General features: G+C 36.9%; 1 protein-coding gene across 4 annotated transcripts; it reads right to left on the minus strand.

The window, feature by feature from the left end:
- Positions 1-20820: 20820 nt before the first annotated feature.
- On the minus strand, positions 20821-25641 carry LOC137744091 (BEL1-like homeodomain protein 1). 4 transcript variants are annotated; one of them, XM_068483955.1, is made up of 6 exons: positions 25340-25641; positions 24639-24714; positions 23130-24044; positions 22361-22734; positions 22121-22181; positions 20821-22016 (listed from the first exon to the last, which is right to left on the minus strand). In XM_068483955.1, the coding sequence occupies exons 3-6, from the start codon at positions 23973-23975 to the stop codon at positions 21180-21182; spliced, it is 2118 nt and encodes a 705-aa protein (XP_068340056.1). In that variant the 5' UTR covers positions 23976-24044; positions 24639-24714; positions 25340-25641; the 3' UTR covers positions 20821-21179. The 4 variants fall into 4 exon arrangements, with proteins under 4 accessions (XP_068340056.1, XP_068340055.1, XP_068340057.1 ...); XM_068483954.1 differs by lacking the exon at positions 25340-25641 and adding an exon at positions 24905-25134; XM_068483956.1 differs by lacking the exon at positions 25340-25641 and adding an exon at positions 24887-25134.
- Between the last annotated feature and the right edge of the window lie 737 nt (positions 25642-26378).

Consider the following 26378-nt stretch of genomic DNA (forward strand, 5'->3'; position numbering starts at 1 on the left):
TCTAGTTGTTAGTCAAAGCATTTGGAATCCTAAATGATTTTTCATTTCTGGTAGGGTGAGTCAATTCATTTAGTTACCAACTTACCATAATTTTGATCGCCATCTATATACCTACATTCATTCACCAAGTCAAGTCATCCAACTATAATGATTCTTCAACATGATGCAAGCAATAAACATCAATACAAAATTATATAAAATCCTTTTTCAATATGATTCTTCAACATAGTCGAATAAGAACATATCCCCGTCGTTATATTAAATTTGCACGATGAGGATTTCTTTAGCCATGATAATAATTTTTTGATCACAGAGTCTCACAATCTGACTGTGATAATGTGACACATATCTATTGTTAGGTTATATAGATGTGATTTCATGTGATCAATAGCGCAATTATTTTTTTGTTAATTAAAATGAGAAATAAAAGTTTAGGCGTGCTTAATGTGACTTCAAAAGATCATGATGAGTCTCTCATTTGCTTATCTTTCATATAGTCAATCACTTTAATGCACTACGTAGTTTTAAATTCATGCTACAAGGCTCATCACAGCTCGACATAACATGATCAATAAGGTATAACTTCTAGTACCATGAGTGTTTTTTTTCATAGGACCACCCACGAATTTGATCAATAGCTCTAATAATTTATTTAAATATACTTCAAATTGACAGTCGTAATATATATAACCAATTATTTTGTAGAAATGCTAATATATATGTGGATTTTCAACTATGGGATGACAACTTGTGGAGGTCTCTTATCGTTGTTCTATTACGTTCATGCAAATTTACTTGGACTTCTCGTAAGCATTCTTGGCCAACAATATCGGCTGGTTGTTGGACTTATCCCTTGAATATTGTTGGTAATTCAAGTCATTCCTTTCTGTTTGTTAATGTGGTTTGCCATGCTTCCTTTGACTGGGGACCCTCACCCTCCATTCAGTCTCCTATAAAACTCTGTATTGATAAAAATAAATAAAAAATAAAAAAATTCAAAGATCATTAGATCAGCATTTAAATTTGGCAGTACAGTTACAAAAAGACAAAGATTCCATTCAAATTTGGCCGGAAAAACATTTTTCACGAGGTTACCAATTGCAACTGTGCAAACTAATCTGCATGTTATACTTAAGGCTTCGTTTGGTATTTAGGATTGGATTGGATTGGATTGGAGTAACCTAAAAAGGTTTATTAAAAGTTATTTCTGAGAGGAATAGAATGGGATTAAGCATGAATATTCTTCCTTCTAATCCTACAATGAATAAGTTTTCTCAAATACAATCCTTCTCCTACCTCTAATTTCGCCACATTTATTCCTTTCACATATCCAGTTGAATCTAGTTCTCTATGCCAAAATAGGTCTAAAAGTTTACAAACAGATGTATTATAAAAACATTTTAAAAACCAACCAACTACTTTTCTTCCACTACTAAATTAAAAGATAGGGCAAACAATTGTTACTTTCTTGCCAACGCAAGGCCATATAATATCCCATTGTCTATTGCAAGCAGAACGCCAATATATGGATGCACATGCTCTAAAATATACCATTAAACCAATAATTAGTTGGTCCCCCATTGAAATCAAGAGGTTCCAATTTCCAATCACCCAACCCACTCCACGAAATAAAAAAAAAAAGCTTCTTTCTCAATTCATGTGCTAATAGCCCGTTTGGGATTTTAATTAGGGATTTATAAATCCCGGTTCATTTGTTTAACACTACATTTGTTCTAATCCAACAATTACACATTCAGATATGCGGTCCAATATAATTAACCTCTGCCATGTAGACTATTTAGTGGGGTTAATATTGTCTAATAGTACCTAACAAGCCATTCTCTCAAACGTCAAACGGCAGCCTCCTAATTAAATTCAAGCTGAGTCTTTAACTCCAAGCTTTAATTTTATGTGGGATAACGCACGAATTTCCCAAGGAGATTTCAAGAATTAAAGGTCAATTTCAAATGTTTCCAGTCATCTATGTTCAGATCCAGCTGATGCTGAAGTCAAAAGAAAAGGATGAGAGATGGTGAAAACTGCCCACTGGGAATGAATTGGGGAGGGAAGAGACTGAGATGCCGAGCTTCAACAACCATGGATTTTGATGAAAAGAAGAAGAAAAGCAGAGGGAGCATTTTTTTTTTCTTTTGTACGGAGTGTATCTGGTTTGCTGTGCAAATTGGTGTGTCGATAGAAGTGTTGGGGAGTCTGGTAGTGGTTCTTGTTTGGATTTGGTTTACTTGGTTTTTGGTGTCCATGATATTAATGAACCTATTATGTAGACAAACCAGACAATGTGGTCGATAGTGTTAATACACCTTATTTGCAGATTTATAAAGTATATATCACCCTATATGTTGGCTTGTCGTAACGAACCTATCCATGGGTTTGTGGTTATATAGTGAACCTGTCAATGGGGATTGGATTGTAGTGTTAAACTGTTTTGTAGGTTTTATGTGTTTATGTACTTAACAAAAATTGAAAGAGATATGTTTTGCTCACCGCCATAATTATGGTCTATGTTCACCATACAACTTATCATCTGACACGTTTTCTTTCACTTAATCCTAGTTAATTTTTTTTATTTTTCAAAATTGGAAGATGAACACTTAATAGAAAGTTAACCAGAGTTAGGTGAAATGACACGTGACAGACAATGAGGTGTACGGTGAGCATACACTATAATTTATAGTGGTGAGAAAAAATACTCCCTAAATTAAATATCACTATTATAATGGTGACTTATATCTAATTATCTTTTTATTTTCTTTTATTAAAAAACTGTTTCACTTAAAAGTTAAGTAGTAAATATGTTTACCCACATTAGTTTTTAAATGAGAGCAAAGTGAAACCTTACCCACATTAGTTTTTGAAATGACATTGTTTGCGACTGCTTTTAAACGTTATCTATGTTGTGAAGACATGAATTAACCACATCGTCTGGGATTGCTTTTAGCTCAATATGATGGTTTTACCCTTCACGTCATGAACAAATCACACCAAATCTTAGAGGGCCCAACATTTACCTGCCCTATAGGTTTAAGGCCTTTGGGCCCACACACATGTCAAGATGTCCTTCATGCCCATGCTACCCCACTCCTACCACCACATATTTCCTTGCCCAAGGAGGCAGGAATCGTGTAACAACCCGTTTCGATTAATTTTAAGGAATTTGGAATTAGGGTATTTTAGTAATTTAATTGGTTTTGGGCTAGATATTTTATTTTTGTTTTTGGTCTTGTTTGGTGTGCCCAAAGGGCCCATCCTTGATTTTGTCCCCCAGCCCAAAACACTTCACCTCTCTCTGTCTCATTCTCTCCCTTATTTCTCTCTTTCTCTCTGTGCTCTCCCCCGAGCTCTCTCTTTCTCATAACTCACTTTCTCCCTCACTGCCTCATTCTCCCCCGAACACCACACACCCAACTAAGACAAACGATGACACCACCACCGTGATGGACCTTCATCGCTCTCTCCCTCATCCTCTATGACGCACAGAGAACCCAACAACCCTCTCCAGCGAGTCCCCTGACTTCCAGGCCGTTTTTTGGCCAACTTCGGCCACGGCTGGACCAAATTTTTGTATGGTTCTCTTGCCCTCCTCTGTAGCTTTAAATCCATATGTGGCATGTTTTGTGTTGGTTGATTTTTAGGGTTGATTTTTGTGTCTGTCGAATCAGCCAAACCCAGCTTATAAAAAGGTCAAACCCCAATCCACTACCCTAGACTGGCCCAACTTGTTGGCCCATGGAACTCGACCAGTTTGGCCAACCCAACCCAATTATCCAAAAGCCATATCTGTGACCCGAGACCCATTGAACCCAAGCCCAACCTTACAGCCCAAAATCCTCAGCCCAGACCTAGATCCAACCCAAACCCAGTCGGATCCTAGAAACCCAGCTAGTGCATGGTCCGTATGTGGGACTGCTAATGGGCGAGCGTGAGACTGCTTGTGGGCGTCTGTCCTGGCTAACACGTGGAGCACAAGCTCGTCCACCGGAGGTACTATCACGGCAGAGTCGGTGACTTTTTCGGTAACTCAAATTGGCGCCCGAGGTCCCCCTTTATGTTTTTCAATGTCCTGGATTCGTTTATGACGTTCATTTCCTGAAATTCAATCATTTGGATAGAGTTTTATTAATTAGACCCTTTGTGTGCTTAGGTGCAATTGTTTATGGAGTTTATGTCCTCTCTAGTTTGCATGGCTCTTCAACTGCGAAGTATCTATGAGTGGACCCCTTTTAAAATGCATATTTTACTATTAGAAATGCATACATGAAAAGTATGATTTTATGTCTACGTTTTATGAAATGTTTATGAGTAAATTGGCTTCACGTTTTATGAATTAGCATGCTTATTCGACTTTACGTTCTTTGTGGTATATATGATTGATGACTATATACCTACTTATGAACGTGGTTTTACGATATGATGTTTTAGTTATTGAGCTCCGTTTTGAGATAGATATATATATATATATATATATATATATATATATATATATTAGAAATATTATGTTAATGTTCTTATATGCTTGCTTAGTGGTTACTCAATGATACTGCCTACAGGCGAAGATATTTATATTTGGCTTCGGCTACGAGTTTGTATTGTAGATGGCTTCGGTTGGAAGATACTTATATTGGCTTCGGACGAGGGTTGCAATGCCTACGGGCAAAAGAAACTTATATTGGCTTCGGTCGGGGGTTGTAGTGCCTGCAGGCAGAAGATATTTATATGGTTTCGGTCGGAAGAGTTCTATATGCCTTCGGGCGGGAAATGATACCACTATTTAGCACACTATATACGATATATGTCTTATTGAAGGTTTTATGGCATGTTAAGGTTTTCGGAAAACCTATTACATATTATACTATTGAGTTTTCATAAACTTTGGGTGTTAGTACATTGTTGAATAACTATGTTAGTATTACTTATATATCAACTTGGTCTACTCATGTTTTGTTTTGCGCCCCCTCAGGACTTAGAATTGAGGCGTACAATCCCAATGTCAAGGCACTCCCGTATCAGCATCTTCGAGTCCTCTCGGTGTATGACCCATTCCTTTGTTCATTCAATTTTATATTATTCCTTTTTAGTGTCTCGGTTTAGTTGTATGCTCTGAACACGTTCCACAATCGCATATTCATTATAATTAAATTTACAAGTTTTATTTATGTTAGTCAATTGTTCTTAGTTCTGATACATTCTAGTATGGCTTCATCACCTTCAAGTGTCAGCCAGCACGTGCCTACCCTGGTGTTTAGTGAATATCAGGGTCGGGTGTGTCAATTTGCTATCAAAGTGTGGTTTGTTCAGAGCATACTTAGGATCTTCTGTTACTGTAGTAATTTGTCAGTCTTGACATCATTTGGATGTCACGATTTCCAGATTTATTGTCATTTGGCACGGTGGTGTAACCCTCATTCTGCATGAATAGCCATATCCTATTAAAGAATAAGAAATTTCGTGTCGAGATTGTGCCTTATCGGTGACGAAATGGATTGTTGGATGACTTTCAACATTGGACCGATACTCTGCAACATGCGTTCCCTAGGAATTACCGGCATAGTTGGTTTTACAATAAAGTGACGTGAATTGGAAATCTGAATAAGAGAAAGTCTGGTTAAGACCAACTACAGGTCCAAAGTGGTGATGCCACTCTGCAACATGTGTTTCTTAGAAATTGCAGGCAAAGTTGGATCTCCATATGAGTGTTTGGAAACGGAAAGTTCTTAATGGTATGAGTTGGTTAAGACCAACGGGAGACCTAAAATGGTGATGCTACTCTACAACATGTGTTCCTTAGGAATTGCAAGCAGAGTCGTATCCATACAGGAATGTGGTAAAATGGAAAAATATAAGTGGTTTGAATTTGGAAGACCTAAATCGGTGATGTCACTCTGCAACATGCGTTACCTAGGAATGACGGGCAGAGTCATATCTTTATGGAAATTATTCGAAACATTCAAAGTTCGTGTTGGAGAAAGCGAGTAAACGCTAGTTGTTACAAAGTTTAGTAAGTGGTAGTTTGGTGAGATCAGATCAATGCTCTCGGCCTCGTTCCCGCTGAGGAAATTCATGTGGACCCTTAGAGCAATTCTTGGTGATTGTTCTATCGATAACCTTCTTGCTTACTTCAACCACGAGGTCAAGTTCATGAAACATCGACAGTCAGCTGTATGTCAAATTCTTCGAATGTTGTTTTTGTTTAAAGTATATACTTTTCTTGGGAGTTTCTTAGGTAGCAGACGTTATTCTCATCAATTTTCAAAATGGTTTGCGACCGTTGGAAATTGAAAATACCCACAGGTGTAGTGAAATGCGAAATGTCCTTAGTTTTGTCATTTTCTTTCAGCAGTTCTTAATGATTCCTTGTGTTTAGCCTTATCTCCTTTTTAGCTAAGAAACTAGTCAATTTTGTTGTGATGCTGATGGTGAAGGAAGTTCCTGACAACGGGGTATTATCTCATTTGATCGTAGCTTTTACACTTTTCGAATTCTGTGGTGGTGTATTATTATTAAATGTTTAACTGCACGTTGATGCAGCATGATCGAGTAACGCGTGTGCCTCTTGATGATTGGAACTGCATGATGTGAACCATTATATCCTTGACCTATAGCTGATAACGATCTTCCTTGCTGTATAATCTGGTGACGTTTTCTCTATAGCGAGAAATGTTACATCCTTTTGACCAAAGAAGTTGTACTATGTTTCACACAAAAATAGCTGAGTTTGAAATGGAAGCGGTGAGATTGAAACCATAGGGCTTAGCCATGGCTGTCTTTTTGGGTTAATTGGGGACCCATTGGGGATGTGAATGGAAGCAGGCGAGTGTCACCATAGATTTCCTGTACAAACCACCTTGTACACGTGGAGACTATGATGACGTTTGGATACTTGTTGGCCAACTCACTCAGTGTATTATCTACCAATTCTGTGAGGACTATACCTTCGACCACTTTGCAGAATTCTTCATCCTAGACTTTGTTGGATTGACGTCTCGATTAACATCGATTTTGACCATAATCCCAGTTTCACCTCCTGGCACTAGAAACCATTTTAGCCAACTTTGGGTTTAAGCTTCCCTTACGACACTTCATATCATCTCACTTTGTACCCTTTCTATAACAAAGAGACTATTCAAGAGAACCACTCAGATCCGAAAGTTTTAGCCGGAACCATCAATCATTCAATCACCCATTAACATCATATCGAGCGAATTATTACCATTAGTGTTTGAATGTCCCTGAGTTTATCATTGTAACAAGTTGTTGTGGAAATTGGAATGGGGAAAAGGTTTGAGTTCCCGTCTATCATATTACTTTTAACCACCACTCGAGTTGAGTCCGCACTCAACCATCTTGACTTACCACCACTGAATCAAGTTAGGTACTTACACATGTTCTTGCATCAAAGCTACTCACTCTAGTTATCTTGATTCCTAGCTTTGATGGATTTGTTTTGACCCTTAAATTCGTGAGTGTTCACTTAACCTTCTCGACATAGCTGTTCGCTAAATCCAAGAGAATTTTTTTAATGAATCAGCTTGCGTAGGCATTATGAATCACATTGTTCTGGTTCTCGGTGTATCGTTGTTGTAGTAGAAGCTAACACACAAATTAAACCCTATAAATTATGCAATCGTAGTATGAGTAAGTAGGAATCGTTCTATTCTGGGGATTAGAAGGGATGCAAATCAACACAAATTAAACTTAGAAAACTGAAAACTAAGTTAAACTAATAACAAAACAATGAGGGGAGAGATTTTGGATGAATTTGATTAAAATAAAAGCAAATGGCAACAAGTAAATTAAGTTGTGAATGAAATATGGATGAAAGGATAGTTAAAGGATTCTTCTCCATACGTGAATCATATGCATACAAATTAATCTCCAGTTATTTCTTTCTATAACCCATGAACGAAAATGCCCCAAATTAATTGTGAACAACACTAATTAACTTTCAGATTTTGCTAACTTTATTAAATTGGACTCAGCGAAGCAACCAAATTATTCTTCTCAAGTTCCCTAACTATGACAAGCATGATAGAGATACATCTCAAAGATCATTAAGTTCTGCGAAAATCATAAGCATTGGCACAGCATTCATAACTATGAGAAGCATGATCTCCTTCCAAGGATTTACTTAACTCAATCATGACTAGTGACTTTTACTACTTACAAATATAAGTTCAGAACGATTAGGTGGAATTCCCTTATATTCTAGCATCAAATCCATGCATGCAAACTAACTATGCATCCTTAATAAACATACAAGAATAAGTTCTCTATAAAGTAGATAAGTAAATCGCATTCATGTTTTATGAAACAATAACTGGATGTTATCAAATTATATAAAATATATGATCATGGCTTCGAATTCACCTCTAGCTAAAAGGAAACTTAGTTACACATGTTCATCATAGCTGAAAAACAATCTAAAATAAAAATTGAAAATTAAAACAAAGATAGAAAGAACTCTGAAAATTCCAGCAACTTCAATGGATGAATGGTAGGCACGGCACCCTCTAAATCGTTGCACGAATTTCATATGCATAGGGGAAACAGCTAAATCCAAGGAGGAAAGGGTTTTGGCATTTTGAATTATTTTAGGACTCTAAGAATCAGGTTGAGTGTTGGAAAATGATTAGGATTCCTCCTTGCAGCTGGAGATAAGATAAGATAATATTGGATAAGACAAGATAAAATAATGTTCTTCTCCAACTATGATTCATCTTTCTTGTGTAATTCCTTGCCTTCCAAGCCTTAACTTTAATTTCTCCAGATTTTAGCACATATCTAACACCATTTAAACACCAAAAACGTCCAACCCATATGTTATCCACACATGTTATCCAATCCAAGTCCAAAACTGCTCTAAATTGCTCCATTTGGCTATTTATTGTCATCTTTACCAACTGGACCTACAATAATATGAATATAACTTAAATTACTACAATAAATGGAAATTAACTAAGTAAATGCAAAGAAATAAGATAACAAAGTCGCACAAATATACTCCTATCAATCATCACATTTGTACCTCATCGTGGTGCGCATTTCACTTCTAAGTTTTGTGAAGTTTTCATGAATGCCTTGAGTACTAGGTTGTTTGTCTTGCATTGTATTTTTAATTGCAGGCTATTAGACAGTCTGAACGAACTATATAAATCTTGAATGATAGGTAGCGTTCTTTTGATTTGTGGTTTCTGAATGATTAGATTTTGTACCGATCTCTTTTGGAGTAGTTACGATGATAGTTTTTATTTTCAGTTTGAGTATGGGACTATTTGAGACTTGGTTGATAGATTCTATTAGCAGCACTGGTTGGACATTGGAGTTCTACGAATTGGTTTTCGAATGTTGGATTGTATGATTGAGAAATTGTGTGCTTGTGTTGTTGTTGACTTGGGGTCAAACAAATTGGTATGTTTGCACCCTTAGGAAATTACTACTTGCTTATCAAGACAACAATGTGTTATCGATATCGCAGGCGGCCGACTGTAATATTGATGGCATATTTGAGTTTGTTAAGCAAGTGGGCAAGCAGACCCATCTACGAGTGTTATTACTGTTTAGTTAGTATTAGGGCTCGACCCAAAGACACACATATGTTCTCAAAGCACGTGACATTTTGAATGCTTGGGTGGGACCCACTTCCATTTTCGGTTGTGATTTTCAATACGAGTTTTTCGACTTAGTACATATCTATTTTGACGTTATCGTATACATATTTTTTACCATTCGTTGTTATACAATTTTGACTTTATATCTTTATAAAGTATGTTTCCACTATTATGTTGATGTATGTTTCTACTATTATGTTGATGGGGGAAGAAAGTAGGAGCATGGAGGCATGAAAGAGGATTTTGCAACCCGCTCACGACAGTGTGGCATATTCTCTTTGATACAACCACTCTAACTTGATTTCTTCTTTATACGTATATTATTTCCTATCTTTGGTATTTATGTATAGTATGTTATTTCAAATTTTGAGACGAAATTTTCTTAACGGGAGTAGATTGCAACAACCCGTGCCGATTAATTTTACGAATTTTGGAATGAGTGTATTTTGGTAATTTAATTGGTTTTAGGCTAGATATTTTATTTTTGTTTTTGGTCTTGTTTGGTGTGCCCAAAGGGCCCACCCTTGATTTTGTCCCCCGGCCCAAAACACTTCACATCTCTCTTTCTCTCTCTCACAGCTCACTCTTTTCATCTCTCTCACTCGCTGCATCCTTCTCCCTCGAACACCACATACCCAACCAAGATAAACGATGACACCACCACCACCACCACAACCATGATGGGCCTCCGTTGTGAAGCACAAAGAACTCAACAACCCTATCCGGCAAGTCCCGTGACTTCCAAGCTGTTTTCTGGCCAACTCCGACCATGGCTAGACCAAATTTAGGTATGGTTCTCTTCCCATCCTTTGTAGCTTTAAATCTATGTATGACAGGTTTTGTGTTGGTCGATTTTTTGGGTTAATCGGAACTAGGCCTGGCAAACAGGTCGTGTCTATCGTGTTCGTGTCGTTTTTGTGTAACACTTGTTATCTTAACAGGTCGTGTCGTGTCACACCCGTTATGACCTGTTAAGAAAAATATATATTTTTTCTTAACTTTGCACATACCACACATTGCCATATAAATATTACTTCAAAACAATAAAACACATTTGTCGTTTAAGTACTATATCTACACTCGAAAATAAGAGCCTAATAAAAAAATAATACATACACTACTAATCTATTACAAAATTGAAGATCGAATTTATTCATTGTATTCATATAGGGTCAAGGAGTGTAGCTCTAAAAAAATCATCAAAATCGGAGTTAAAATAACCGTTAGATCATGATTTTTCGTTTTATAACCGTCGAAAAGTTTTGTCCCGTTACTTGATCTCTGAATGTTTGTTTTTTGCAATTTTTGGCGTATGCGATCTCGAAGTATATACAAACATGTTTGACAGTTGGATCGTTGAAACTAGTTTTTGTAGAATGCGTATCTCATAAAAACAATAGATTCACTAACACTTACGATTTTATTCATACTTTTATTAAGTATAACATAAGATTTTGTGGTATCCACTAGTGTAAATATTTTAAATTGAAGATCGAATTCAATATTGTATTCATATAGGTTCAAGGAGTGTAGTTGTAAAAAATCATCAAAATCGGAGTTCAAATAACCGTTAGATCGTGATTTTTCTTTTTATAACCGTCGAAAAGTTTTGTCCCGTTATTTGATCTCTGAATGTTTGTTTTTTGCAATTTTTGGCGTATGCAATCTCGAAGTATATACAAACACATTTGACAGTTGGATCGTTGAAACTAGTTTTGTAGAATGGGTATCCCATCAAAACAATAGATTCACTAACACTTAAGAGTTTATTCATACTTTCATTAAGTATAACATAAGATTTTTTGGTATCCACTAGTGTAAATATTTTAAATTGAAGATTGAATTCAATCATTGTATTCATATAGGGTCAAGGAGTGTAGCTGTAAAAAATCATCAAAATCGGAGTTAAAATAACCGTTAAATCATGATTTTTCGTTTATAACCGTCAAAAGGTTTTGTCCCGTTACTTGATCTCTGAATGTTTGTTTTTTACAATTTTTGGCATATGCGATCTCGAAGCATATACAAACAAGTTTGACGGTTGGATCGTTGAAATTAGTTTCGTAGGATACGTATCCCTTCCCATCAAGATGGTAGATTCACTAACACTTAGAGTTTATTTATACATTCATTAAGTATAACATAAGATTTTGTGGTATACACTATTGTAAATATTTTAAATTGAAGATGGAATTCATTCATTGTATTCATATAGGATTAAGGAGTGTAGCTATAAAAAATAATCAAAATCGGAGTTAAAATAACCGTTAAATCGTGAATTTTCGTTTTATAACCATCGAAAAATTTTGTTTGGTTACTTGATCTCTGAATGTTTGTTTTTTTGCGATTTTTTGCTGATTTGATCTCGAAGCATATACAAACAAGTTTGACGGTTGGATCATTGAAATTAGTTTCGTATAATTCGTATCCCATCAAGTTCAATGGTATATATATATATATATATGTTTTATAACCATCGAAAAGTTTTGTTCGGTTACTTGATCTCTGAATGTTTGTTTTTTGCGATTTTTTGCTGATGCGATCTCGAAGCATATACAAACAAGTTTGACAGTTGGATTATTGAAATTAGTTTCATATAATTCGTATCCCATCAAGTTCAATGGTGTGTGTATATATATATATATTATTTATTTATTTATTATGTTGATTTAAATCTATTTATTTTGTACGTATAATTGACCGGTACATGAAGTAGTACATTACGTGTCATTATAAAAATAGTGGGATATGTTTGATAAAAAGTTAATAACTTAAAAAATAAAATTTCTCACCACTTCTATTAAAACACATGATGTAATTTGTGTTCATGTTACAATGAAAAATTTCTCAAGAAAAAAAAAAAAAAAAAAAAGAGGTAAATGACGTACACGTGTCAGGAACACAGCTGTCGGATCTTATCCTAACAATAACAATTAACAATTGAACACTTGAGATGAGAGAACCACGGTGGAAAAACCCACCCTACTACTAGTAGCAAGCAAAATAACACTAGGTGCCATCTTTCCCTCTCTTTTTTGTTTCCTTTTCTTATAATTTTCATTTTTCCCTCCCTTTTTCTTCAAAGGGTGGAACAATGGATGCATATTAATTAACAATTATTATAGTTTTTAGGGGTATAAAATTTAATTTAAAATTTAATATATATATATATATATATAATTATTATAGTTAATATGTTGGGGGTATAATTATTATAATTATTATAGTTAATTTCTATATATATATTTATTTATTTATTTATTATAGTTTTTAGGGGTATAAAATTGTTAAATTAATATATATAATTATTATAGTATTTTTTTACGGTTATAAAATTATTAAATTAATATTCTGTTTATCGTGTATCGTGTTACTCACGTGTATACCCGAACCAACCCGTTATCTTAACAGGTGCTTATTAGGTTACCCGATAACAACCCGATTCGTTATTGTGTCGACCCAAACACCTGTTAATTTCGTGTCGTGTTGTGTCGAGTTATTGGATCATGTCAGGAATTGTCAGGCCTAATCGGAACTAGGAATACTCCAGCGTTCTTCTCTATCAAATCGGCCAAACCCGGCCTGTAAATGGGTCAAAACCTGATCCACCACCCTAGACCAGCCCAACTTGTTGGGCCATGGAACTCGGCCCGTTTAGCTAGCCCAACCCAATTACCCCAAACCCATATCTGTGACCCAAGACCCAATTGAACTCAGGCCCAACATTGTGGCCCAAAATCCTCGACCAAAACCCTCATCCCGCCCAAGCCCAGTCAGATCCTAGAAACCCAGCCAGTGCATGGGACTGCGCGTGGGCGCCTGTCCTGGCGGGCACATGGAGCGCATGTGCCTCCACGGTACTGTGCTCTATCACCGTCCACAGTGGCTCCGACGACTTTTTTGGCGAACTTTCCGGCTACTCAAATCGGCTCATGGCCATCCAGGCCGCCACCATGTGGCGGCACATGCTTTGGCGCATGGGGGAGCCCGAGGTCCCTCCTTATGTTTTTCAACGTCCTGAATCTATTTCTGATGTTCGTTTCCTGAAATTCAATCATTTGAGTAGAGTTTTATTAATTGGACCCTTTATGTGCTTAGGTGCAATTGTTTATGGCGTTTCTGTCCTCTCTAGTTTGCATGGCTTTTCGACGGCGAAGTATTTGTGAGTGGACCCCTTCTAAAATGCATATTTTACTATTAGAAATGCATACATGAAAAGCGTGATTTTATGTCTACGTTTTATGAAACGTTTATAAGTAAATTGGTTTAACGCTTTATGAATTATCTTGCTTATTCGACTTTACGTTCTTTGTGGTATATATGATTGATGACTATATACCTACTTATGAATGTGGTCTTACGATATGACGTTTTACTTACTGAGCTCTGTTTTGAGATATATATATATATATATATATATTATATATTATAATGATACTGCCTACGGGCGAATGGTCCTGCCTATGGGTGAATGATATTGCCTACGGACGAATGATACTGCCTACGGATGACTATATTTATATTTGGCTTTAGCCAGACGTTTGTAGATGGCTTCGGCCGGGGGTTGTAATGCCTACGGACAGAAGATACTTATATTGGCTTTGGCCAGGGGTTGTAGTGTCTATGGGCGGAAGACATTTATATGGTTTCGATCGGAAGAGTTCTATATGCCTTCGAGTGGGAGATGATACCACTATTTAGCACACTATATATGATATATGTCTTATTGAAGGTTTTATGGCATGTTAGGGTTTTCGGAAAACCTATTACATATTATACTATTGAGTTTTCATAAACTTTTGGGCGTTAGTACGTTGTTGAATAACTATGTTAGTATTACTTATATATCAACTTGGTCCACTCATATTTTGTTTTGCGCCCCTTCAGGACTTAGAATTGAAGGGTACAATCCCAGGGTCGAGGCACTTCCCGCATCGGTATCTTCAAGTCTTTTCAATGTATAACCCATTCCTTTACTCATTCAATTTTATCTTATTCCTTTTTAGTGTCTCGGTTTAGTTGTATATTCTAAACAAGTTCCACAATTGCATATTCATTATAATTAAATTTGCAGGTTTTATTTATATCAGTTAATTGTTCTTAGTTCTCATACATTCTAGTATGGCTTCGTCACCTTCGGGTGTCGGCCAACACGTGCCTACCTTGGTGTTTGGTGAATATCAGGGTCAGGCATGTCAGGTCGACTCTTTGGAGTCTCCCTTTGAGTCCAACGCCATGGTGCCATAATCTATCAGAGGCCTCCCCAAGACTTCCTGTAGCTGTCTGCAGGGACTGATATGCATCACACTAGCAGAACATAGCGGTTTTCCCTCCCAACTGCATGCGAGTCTGTTTTACAAATAGTTAAGTCCAACAAGGAAATCAGTAATTATCACTTACTACACATCATTGTCGCTATTCTGGTTTGTTTTAAACTATTCTCTAACTTAGGCATCAAAGGTCCTTTGGCGAACATCCTCCACCTTTTTCTCAGGTGTTTGTCGAATTAGCTAACAATGTTTCTTGTTTTGTAAGTGGAGTTTCGTCAATTCAAACTTGGATGAAATTTGCATCCACATAAATAATATTGTCTACATGTATATCCAAATATAATTAAAGGTTTTTATCACAAATATTCCTTTATGTTTTGGCAACTTATCAGTTTGGTCCTTCATCTATTGATTTGGTCATCCAAATTGTTCATACCATCCACTTCCATTAGAACTATTGTTAGTATTATGAGGCATATTTTTAGCTACGCTTCCTAAACTCGTTTTTTTTTTTTTCATCTGACTTTGCTTCCTGAAAATCAAAAGACACCACTTTACTTCTGAAATTCAAAATTCACCCTACATTGCCACTTCCATTAGAACTTCTATTAGTATTATGAGGCGTAGTTTTAGTTACGCTCCTGCACTCAATTTTGATCCCACTTTGCTCCTTGAAAAAATCAAAAGTCACCTAAAATTCGCTCTACATTACCTTTGTCTGTTAATTCTGTCTAAAAACTGTCAAATATGCTGACATAGTTTAAACAATGCATAAATGCCAAAAAATGATGTGTAATGGTTTAACCCAAAGGCATTAAACTAAAGGCTGTTCATCGTCCTGACAAAAAATAGTAAATCTTCTCCCTCAACTCCCTACCAGGAGGGTTTCACTCTCCCACCTCCTTCCACCCCTATCGATTAGACTTTCCATTAGGAGTGGGCAAACGGGTCCTGGACCCGTGGGTCGGGGCAAATCCTTGAGGTTCGGGGTGGGTCCAAAAATTATAAATATGAAACGGGGCGGGGCGGGCTGGTTCTTGGTAAATAACGAGTATGGCCAGTTTTAAAAATTTGAGAAAACGGGCCCCCGGCCCGGACCGTTCTCTATCCTCTAATATCTATCTTTTTTTGTCAAAGATACATCTCAGACCCCCACCCAGCCAATTCACTCGACTCTCCGTCTCTCCCCTCACATCACCTTCTTCCTTTATCCCAACTCCGACTCCGACTCTACTCCCTCAATCTCTCCTCCTTGAATCTTCTTTCCTCTCTCGTCTCAGACTTCTCTCAAGCCCAAGCTCCCATCTCAGACCTCAATCTCGACCATTCCTTCTCCGACATGCTGCAGATGCACTTCTACGAGATATATGACGGTCAACACGGTCTTCGAGTTACACAAGCTGCTAGCCCGACTCAACCTTGTTTGACTCGTTGGAAGGGTCGGCAAACAGGCAAAATAAGGTGATGTCAGAGATTTATTTGGGGAAGCAAATCTACAATCGTGGTGGCGTGCAAAGGGTTCGACCGGGTGGAGAGGTAAGATCACCATCGTGGCATCCCTAGATAATTTATGAATTAGGGTTTCTGATTTAGGAATTTAGGGTTTTTTTATTTATGTGGGTTTTTGATTTAGGAATTTTATAGGTTTCTGATTTTGTTTTGATTCATCAACTAATGTAATTTGTAATTGCGAGGGTGGAGGTCTTGGATCCATGGAAAGATGACGTCTCTAGTTCGATTTGCCAATTTGAACAATTTGATTATTTGTGAGATTGATTTAATGTAGTTTTGTGTGTAAGAGTAATGGGTTCTGTTAGAAACTATGGATTTGGGATTTCATGGTTTGCTTATTTTGGGACATGCATGGAAGTTAACATGTGCGAAGTATATACATTGATTTGGTTGTGTTTAAACACAAGCAGTGCAGAAATGTTTGTAGGATTTGTTTTTCTGTGTTCTAAGTAGTGCAAATGAGGGTCTAAAATTGTTGGTTTTGCGTCTGCTTCTGCTCAGCAGATCGGGGCAGTTCCAAAACCGGGAAAAAAAAAAAAGTAATTGGACCCGTGGACCTGTCCCAAACCAACCGTTTGAAACGGGCCGGGTTAGGTCCGGTTCCCAAACTCAAAACCCTTTTACTCGACCCGGCCTGGCTCGTTGTATTTTAAAACGGGTAAGGCCAGGTTCCTCCAAATTCAAGCCCGGCCCGGCCCATGCCCAGCCCTACTTTCCATCATATAAAGGCTCATCTGCGAGAAAATCCTATAATTAAATATGTTTATATTTAAGTTTCTCAAGTTCTTTGAGTTAGTTAGTTTGGGGATTCCATTGTCAACCATACTTTGTAGTTAGGGTTAATAAATTATATTTATAATATTTTATTACAAATGATATTACTAATGTAAACCAGACTAAGAGGATGGAAGAGAGTTTGAATTCAGGAAGCAGTGAGTTGAGCAGAAATACCTTTTCTAATAGGACAATCCCCCACTTGCAACTTCTTTTTATACAATGATATATTTACATTATACGAGATTAATCACATCAAGTGGATATCCAATTGAATAATTTCAGTTTGATTATGACCTCTATAATCTTTCAAAACATATTAGTTTGCTTCATATTTTTCAAATTTTATGTCAAATTGAGATTTGTTTTCATTTATCGAAGTGAAGAAAACTGACTAAAAGAAAATGCTATAAGGGCTAGAACCAAACTGAGACGAGGAGGAAATTTTGAATAAGGTTAGTTCAGAGGGCCTTGCTAAGGTCCTATTTAGTAACAATTTCATTTTTATTTTCACTTTTTAAAAGAAGAAAAAACTAAAAATTCGTTTGGTAGCTGCTTTTAGTTTCTTAAAAATCAAAAAGTGAAAATTGAAAATCAAATTTTAAAAACTCAATAAAGTAGTTTTCACTTTTTGACTTTTAGATTTTAATTTTCAATTTTTGATTTCCAATTTTTTTTTTTTTTTAATAAATAAAAATTAAAAGTAGTTCACAAATGTGTTTTCAATTTTTAAGAAAGTAAAATGTAAAATAAAAAACTGAAAACAAAATAATTATTACATAAAAACCCAAACTTCTAATTTTATATAAAGATCAAAAGAAAGAAGTAAAATTTGGGCTCAAAAATATTTGATCCAACATGTTAGGCCTCATTTACCTCATATATCGATGGGCCTCAAACCCAAAAGACCCACTTGACCACTCACAGAGAGAGAGAGAGAGAGAGAGAGAGAGAGAGAGAGAGAGAGAGAGAGAGAGAGATAACAGGGAGCTTTACCCTGTTGAATTCTGATGCGAAATCAAACCCTCCAGGGAACAATTAGTTGGTTAGAAGAGAGGGTCTAAATTTAATTTTATGCCTTCCAATATTCATTTTGTATTTCTATTTGTTTAGTTAATTTGGCTAGCGACAATTCTTTACTCTGAAATTGTAGTTCATGAAACAAGTGTTAAAGCAAATCAAGGTCTAATTTTGTAAGTATGAACACCTTATTTGAATAGAGATGTCAGTGAGAATTGTCTCAATTTTACATGCAAAAGTATATTTATTGGAAATTTTTATGCTCTGGTGGGCAGGTTTTTTTGTTCTGTTGACTTGTCTGAAAAATATATGAGGTGGAGTAAAGTTTTAGATTTACAAGTCGGTTTTGATGTGCTTTAAAAATAACTAAAATCGTTTTTGGGTTACAATACCATTTTTTATAGTGTTTGCTAGAGATTGGGTGCTTCAATTAATGAAGAACCTGGAATTTCATACACCAAAATAAATTCAAGAGGTTCCCATTTTTTTCATATTGAACCCCAACAGAAGGAAAAAAAAAAAAAAAAACCAACAATTTGAGACTTAACTAATTTAAGCAAGTAACCATTTACCATAGTGGTGGAACTGTGTTGAGCTCTTGCATAACGCTTGGGTTCAAATCTCGTCAGTGGCTAATCTAATAAGATCTATTGTTTGATCAAAAAAGAAAAAAACTAATTTAAATTAGTTTAATATGGATACAAGATTAAAATGGAACCTCATAATCCATTTTGATACTACTTAACTCCGGACTTAAAATACACTTAGCCTTTATTAATACAACTTTATGTTCCTCACTAAAGACACTAAAAGCTCTTGTACAAACTCAAAGCAAACATGGGTAAATCTTATTGACATTGGTCTCCTTGGATAGGAGAATCCTAAAACAACATAAACAAAACAAAATGGCCTCCCTCATTGTGCTATATCTCAAAAACATGCTAGGTATACTAATTTTTAGACCAAATTTGTAAATCATATGATGTGTCACTAATATAAAATAAACACGTTAATCAACACTTAAGTAATTCACCAATTATCAATAACCACGGTATAAAGTTTGTGTTAATCAACACTTACGTAATTCACCAATCATCAATAATCACGTTATATAGTTTATAAATTTTAATCTAAATAGTTGATTTCCAGCATTACTACTTTATATAGTATTGGGTTATTATACAAAATTGTCCCTGAGATTTGCATGATCAATAGAAATGGTCCCTGAGATTGAAAATCAATAGAAATAGTCCCTGAGATTGTCAACCATCCATGATTTTGGTCCTTCCGTTAAAAACTATTTTGGGCAATTTTCAAAGCTTTGTAACTCAATCGTTTCTTAACCAAATTCGACCCATAATATACCACAATGAAGATAGGAAAGTCTGGAATAAGGTTATACCTATTTGGAAGCCCAATGGTTGCCGAAGATGACCGAAAAATAGCCTGAAAGGTGACTGGTTCGCGGGAAAACTGGAAAACTCGTCAGAAACTGGGTAAACTTTAAACGTTCATAACTTCTTCAATACTCAACCAAATCGAGTGATTCAAAAATGAAAATAATACTTCTTGACGAGACGAAGAGAATGGTACCCTTTTTGAAGGCTAACTCACCGTGGTTTGGTCGGAAAATAGCTCGAAAGTGGCTAACCATTTTCGAGTTAGCCACTTTCGAGCCTAACTCGCTGTGGTTTGGTCGAACAACGGCTCGAAAGTGGCTAACCATTTTCAAGTTAGACAATTTCGAGAAGTTTTCAAGCTAAATCACAGCGAGTTAGCAGTAAAGAAAGATATCATTCTCTTCGTCTCGTCGAGAAGTATGATTTTCGTTTTTGAATCACTCGATTTCGTTGAGTATTGAAGAAGTTATGAACGTTTAAAGTTTTCTCATTGACCAGTCACCTTTCAGACTATTTTCCGGCCATCTCTGGCAATCATTGGCCTTCCAAATAGTTATAATCTTATTCTACACTTTCTTATTTTCATTTTGATATATTATAGGTCGCATGTGGTTAATAATCGATTGAGTTACGAAGCTTTAAAAATTGCCCAATGAGTTTTTAACGGAATGACCAAAATCATAGATGGTGGACAATCTCAGAGATTATTTCTATTGATCATGCAAATCTCATGAACCATTTTGTATAATAATCCTATAATATTTGGTGTTCTTGGTTTTTGTGTTATGCCTCGAAGTTCTCACTTCCTCTCTCCCTCGCGCATTAGAATATTGCCGACTATGTCTTATGGGATCTCCACTTTTATGCTGTGAAACTATGGGCATTGTAAATCCATTTTTCTATAGATTCGAAACGAAGATATCAATATCTTTTTAATTAGTTGACTGCAAGTCAAACACATATGCGTGTTTTTGTTTGTTACATTGGAGAGGATCTAACAAGTATGCATTATTTTCTTTATTTTAGTTGAGCTCATACCAAACACTTATTTATTTATTATTAATAAGGTAAAGAGTAAGTTGGAAATTATTACAATAATATTAAACAAGGGAGAGTTTCAAACTGGAACGCATAGGTTCGAAACTTAACACTTTCAGCAATTTCACCTCACTGAAAAAAATAAAATAAAATTTTGAAGTACACATTAGCATAGCACAGTTAATAAATATCAATATATAATGGTATACCCATGCCAATTAACTAAAGTTTTACACCAATCCGTCTATCCATCTCCAAAACTTAAACAAAATAATATACAATCCTCAACCATATGATCTCAAATCCTAAAGCTGTCTAAGAACTGGAATTCTTCTATGCAGAGAAGTATATACCTATACTAAAAGTAAATTCTTCTTTCTTTACACTACCATATGCATTTTTTCCTTGTTCCCCTAGTAATTTATAGGGCATAGAAAGAAATGCTGAGAAGAAGATCACATAAGGAAGCAATGGCATTGGCAACCCCCCTGCAATCAGTCATGCTTCTTCAAGGCCATCTTAAATTATTTGCGTCATGATCACGCCACAAAGTCTGGTAACAATTGGGCTACGAACCTTTTTCGGCTCTGAATGTCGATGTTTTCGAATGCAGCAGCGGAAGAGTGAGGAGCTGAAGTGTTTATGGCACCAAACTGATCATTTGTTTCACCAGTGTCTACTCTTCTCCCCAGCTGAATGTTTTGGTTTGGGAGAAAAGTTTGATGATGGTGAGCTCCGGACATGGAGAGGTTTTCGCAGTGAGGAAGACCTAGAGTGAGAGAGACACTGTTGCCCGAGAACCTTGGTGCGAATTGGTCTGCATCAAACCTGCCAATTTCCCCAATCGGGTATTGCCCAAAATTTCCGATGAAATTAGTCTGCCCTCCCATGAAAGAGTAGCCATCTCTGCCCTGCCTCTCGTCCCCGAATTTCATAGAAACTTGCTCATTGTTCACCTCTTGGGCCTCAATATTCATACATGGGACACTACCATTTGAGGAGTGCATAATTTCGGTGCTCCTAGGCTTCTTTGGACTAGCTTGTGTAATCCCATCGAGTTCTGATGACCCAATGAGAGTGAATCCGGACTGGTTCCGAACCGTGTTTGTGGGCGATGTTGAGGCTTGGGAAATCGAAATTGATGGATGAGCAGCGAGATTGTGGTTCACCGAATTCTCTTGTTTGAAGTTGAAAGTGCTTGTTGTTTGGTTCTCAGCGTCTTGTGGAGCTGTGGACTTTGATGCAGAGTCCTCATTGCTCTTGCTCATTTTCTCAGATGATCCATTCTGCTCTTGCTCCTTCACTTCCTCCATGTACATTTCCTCCACCATTGGCTTCCACAGCCGGACCCGAGCGTTTATAAACCAATTGGAAACCTGCATAATCAGTACTCAAGCTCATCAGCATGCCGGTTTCCACAACTAATTATCAAGAAAGAAAGATTTTTCACGAACCCAAAAATGTGGATGGATTTGAGTACCTGACTCCTAGTAAGTCCAGTCTGTTTTGCAAGCATGTGCTTGTCTGAATCCTTCGGATATCTGAAACCAAAATTCAACCCTTCTTAGTACATTACGTTAAAAACTTATAGCAAAAAAAGGGGGAAATTGTGAAAAAAAAATTCTTAGTATACGATTGCATCTGCCAAGAGTACACAATGCAAAAAACATAAACCCTTTCGGTGACTCGGAGTTGTGTGGATTATTATGAGAGTACTTACGGGTGAAGGAAGTGTTCGAAGAGCCAAGCGCGAAGAACGGAAACAGATCTTTCGGGCAATCCTCGTTGTGGTCTCCAAGCATTGTGCTGGATCATTCCCAATTGTTGGAGAGCCCTTTGCTGCCTCAGCTGATGGTCAACATATTTGAGCCTTGAGCCTTCAATCTTGCCTCCAACGCTATCTTCTTCTCCCAAGCTCTTGTTTGCGGTTCGAATTTGGTTGGTTATGGAGTCCTTCAGGCACCTGAATTGCTTTGAGATTGTTTGCAGTGCCAGAGCAGTGTATGTTCTTGCTGAGCCAATTCCAGCTGCTTGCTCGAATGATGAAATCACCATTTGCATCTGCCGGTGGTATTGCCTGTACCTTTGGTCAACCTTCAACCAACAAAATAATACAACACACAAAATTAATTCAAAACTGAAATTGCAAAATATCATGCGACAATTCAATCACTCAATCTCAAATATGAAAACGAAACAAATTCAATATTAAGGAAGAGCTTCAGTTTTGTTACTAAAACACTTTTAGTAATTTTATTACAAAACATCACATATTTAACCAAAAAAAATCATTATAATAAAATTCCAAACTCATATATGTCCTCTATTTCATAGAGAAATCAAAACTCATTTCGCAATATTGAAAGAGGTATTGAGTTCGAATTCAAATATTGAAAATTTAACAAAAAGTAAAACAGAAAAATATTAATCAAATATCATTAAAAACAGATAATTATCTCAACCAATTAACAAAGCATATCAGCCAATACCTCATCAAGCATGTTGATTAGCTTTCCCTTCTTCATCTGAATTTCCTGCCTCTCAGCAGTGCTCAACTCAGACGCACGTTTTCCACTCCCTTCACCGCCTACTAAACCGTCCCCGGCAGCCGACTCAGCCGCCGCTTTACTCTGCTGCCCATTACCCTTCTTTGGCAGCTCAGTCCTCATCCCATTCCCAACGTTCACAACCTCATCGAGCAGCTCCTGCGCCGCCTTCAAGTATTTGGAGCTTAGCAGCACGCTCTGCATACCCGAAACCCCATTCGTCACACCAGAAGCCGACGAATTTGACCCGCTTGAAACCCGAATATCTTCCCCGGACGGGACCTCCCTCTCGGTGGCGCCTCCCTGGAACGACCCAAAACCCGGCTGCTGCGAGGAGAGACTCAAAGACAGGCCCTGCTGAGCGCGTGGGGTGTCACGCGCGGCCGCGGTCGGGTCAATTGAGTTCCAAAGCGCGTACTGAGTCTGAATTCTCGGCATGAACGCATGCAGTGTGGAGATGTCATGATGGGGGTGGTGCATGGATTGGGAGCTGTTGCTGTTGGGGTCTTGCGTCAGCGGGATGCCGACGAATTGCTGGTGGTGGGAGGGCGGCGCGTGGGAGAGTGTTGAGGGGTGGTGAGTGAGGGAATTGGCGGCTGAGTTGAGAAAAACAAGGTTGGTGGCGGCGGGTGGGGTTTGAGGCTGTTGTTGTTGTTGCTGTGGTGGTGGTGGAGTGTCGGAGTAAGGGACATAAGCGGGATTCATGAGAACGAGGGTTTGTAAGGCACTGTCGGAGGAGGCTTGGATTTCCGATGAGTTGCCGCGGTGGTGATGAAAGTAGGTCGCCATGTCTCGACCGATAAAAGAGCTGATGCCTCTAGTATTATTGACGAAGTGACTTAGGTGTTTACTTCAGAGCTGATGAAAGGAGACTACGTTAGTATAATACAAAAGGGTTTCTCACAATTCACATCAACATATCATATACACATCCAACTACCAACTCTCCCCATACAAACAACAACACACACACATGAACACGTCTCTCTCTCTCTCTCTCTCTCTCTCTCAAAAAGTCTCCATCATGCATATAAATATATGTTTATAAATTATATACATGATTGTTGGAGGAGTGAGAAATGATTTGTAACTTCTGAATCGGGCTTCAGAAAGACGATCAAAGATAAATCAACGAGAAACTATCGGAAACCGATCAGCGTAAAACTGATCAGTATTAAGAGATGCAAACACAAAGGTTGGGATTTGAAGATCTAGTTTCTGGGTTCTTTTTACTGATCATGTCCAAGCAGCTCTTTCTTACTGCTTCGAGAGAGAATTTAGGTAAAAGAAAGGGATAGAGTATATTGGCTTTATATAGAGAGAAAGAGAGAGATAGAGAGAGAGATATGGAAAGAGAGAGTGAGAGAGAGAGAGAGAGGTACAGTGATTGAGAGAGAGAAGGAGTCAAAGGAATTCAATATAGTATTTAGTTAATAATAAAATTTTAGGTACCTGCTGCTGGTGTGATGGAAATCTGCTGATGAGTAGTATGTACACGTGCTTCATGATATGATCATCTTTCTCTGCACTGCAAATGAAACAAGAATTTCACTAACAGTGACACCAAAATCCATGAAATTGGGAGAGAGGGAGAGAGAGAGAGAGAGAGCGAGTGTTGAGAGAGAGATGACTAAACAGTTAAAGCTAAAATACATGATATAAGCTATGGCAGCTACAAACAATAATAATTCTATATATACATGGAAAGAGAGAAGCACCAATTGAGTGAAGACACACAGCGGTCTATATTTCTATTAAGATTTTATCAGTCTTCCTTCCACCTTGCACATATAATAATATAGAAGAGGTAGGAGAAGGGAAAGAAAAGGAAAGGGGCCTTCTGTCAGACTCAAAATCTCTGCAACTTCCCCCACTGAAAAGGAAAAAAATAGAGTAAAGGGAGAGACGGGGTTAAAAAGGTGTTTGAGAGAAAAAGATACCCATCTTTATTCATTTCATTTCATTCACCTCATTATCCACACATTTAGGCCCCCTACCCCCTTTTTTATTTCTCAACAAAATAAAAATAAAAATAAAAAACTTTTTCATTCTAAAATGATTCTAAAATGAAAGGGGAAACTGTAAGCAAGTAATTAACCTACTTGTTAAAAAAAAACTTCATCTGCGTTGGTTTACTGCTTTTTTTTAAGTACCTGCGAATAGATCAGAAACAGGAGAGAGCGCTTCCCATTTGACACTCTTTTTAAATCGTTTGATGCAAACCTGGAACCCTTTGATGAGAAACAAAGAGCCCTTCTTCTTAATTTTTGAGAGAGAGGTGGATGGAAAGAGCTAGATCTGAATTCTAACAAAAATTAAGCAACATTAGCACTGCTATAATATAATGAAATTTTTTTTCAAGGTTTGGCAGAAGATTACAAACGGCTGAAAAACGAGGAAACGTCTCCCTCCACACCTAAAGCTTAATACAAAAATAAAAAATAATAAAGCTAGGAAGATGATGAAGGAGAAGGTTGTGTGGAGGGTCCTATTCTTCAATTCAATATTAAATATCTGCTTGTCTTTTTCATATATGTTATTTGTTATATAATTTTTATATCTTTTTTCTTTTGTGATATTTTTTGTGGTTGGATTCCGGAGTTTGAAGATAAAGCAATTAAATTTCAAAGGAACACAGGACCAACCACTATAACAACAACTTTAATGCCTGTGAGAAGTTAATCTGTGTTTGTCTCTGTTATTACCCCACATATACAGTATATGTATGGGAGCATTTTGTAAATACACATTACCCTACACACAAGCATATATGTAGCAGAGAAAAGCTCAACAAAATAATAGAATTTAGTTATATATTTATCTAAAATTCTGTTCTAATCAAATCAATAATGACTTAATGAGCCTTGACTAATCAGCTTAGTGAATAGTGTAATTTCATAAACAACGTTTAAAATATCCAGCTTCCTAAAGCGTAGCGTGCACACACACGTATATTGATCAAAAGATTGAAGTTTTTTTTTTTTTTTTCAACCAGAGTGATTAAGTATGTTTTCTATTTACCATTGTGTCTTTGTTTTTCCTTTTTCCAAACCTTTTTTATTTTTTTACATTTATTGTCTATTAAAAAAATGGGAAAGTGGTTGAAATATTCATTTTTCAAATCTCAATTGCTGAAATGATTAGTTTTTAGTTCGTCGTCCATATCTAATTGTTATGTCGTTTATCTTTTAT

This window comes from Pyrus communis, chromosome 9 (genome assembly GCF_963583255.1).
Source record: "Pyrus communis chromosome 9, drPyrComm1.1, whole genome shotgun sequence".
Taxonomy (NCBI): Eukaryota; Viridiplantae; Streptophyta; class Magnoliopsida; order Rosales; family Rosaceae; genus Pyrus; species Pyrus communis.

Bases quoted from the DNA above. Each gene is read 5' to 3' on its own strand.
- LOC137744091 (XM_068483955.1), bottom strand. From the start codon at position 23,975: ATGGCGACCTACTTTCATCACCACCGCGGCAACTCATCGGAAATCCAA. The intron at 22,735-23,129 runs GTATTGGCTGAT...TGTTGGTTGAAG, and splicing joins TAATCAACATGCTTGATGAG to GTTGACCAAAGGTACAGGCA. The intron at 22,182-22,360 runs GTAAGTACTCTC...TTTTGGTTTCAG, and splicing joins TTCGAACACTTCCTTCACCC to ATATCCGAAGGATTCAGACA.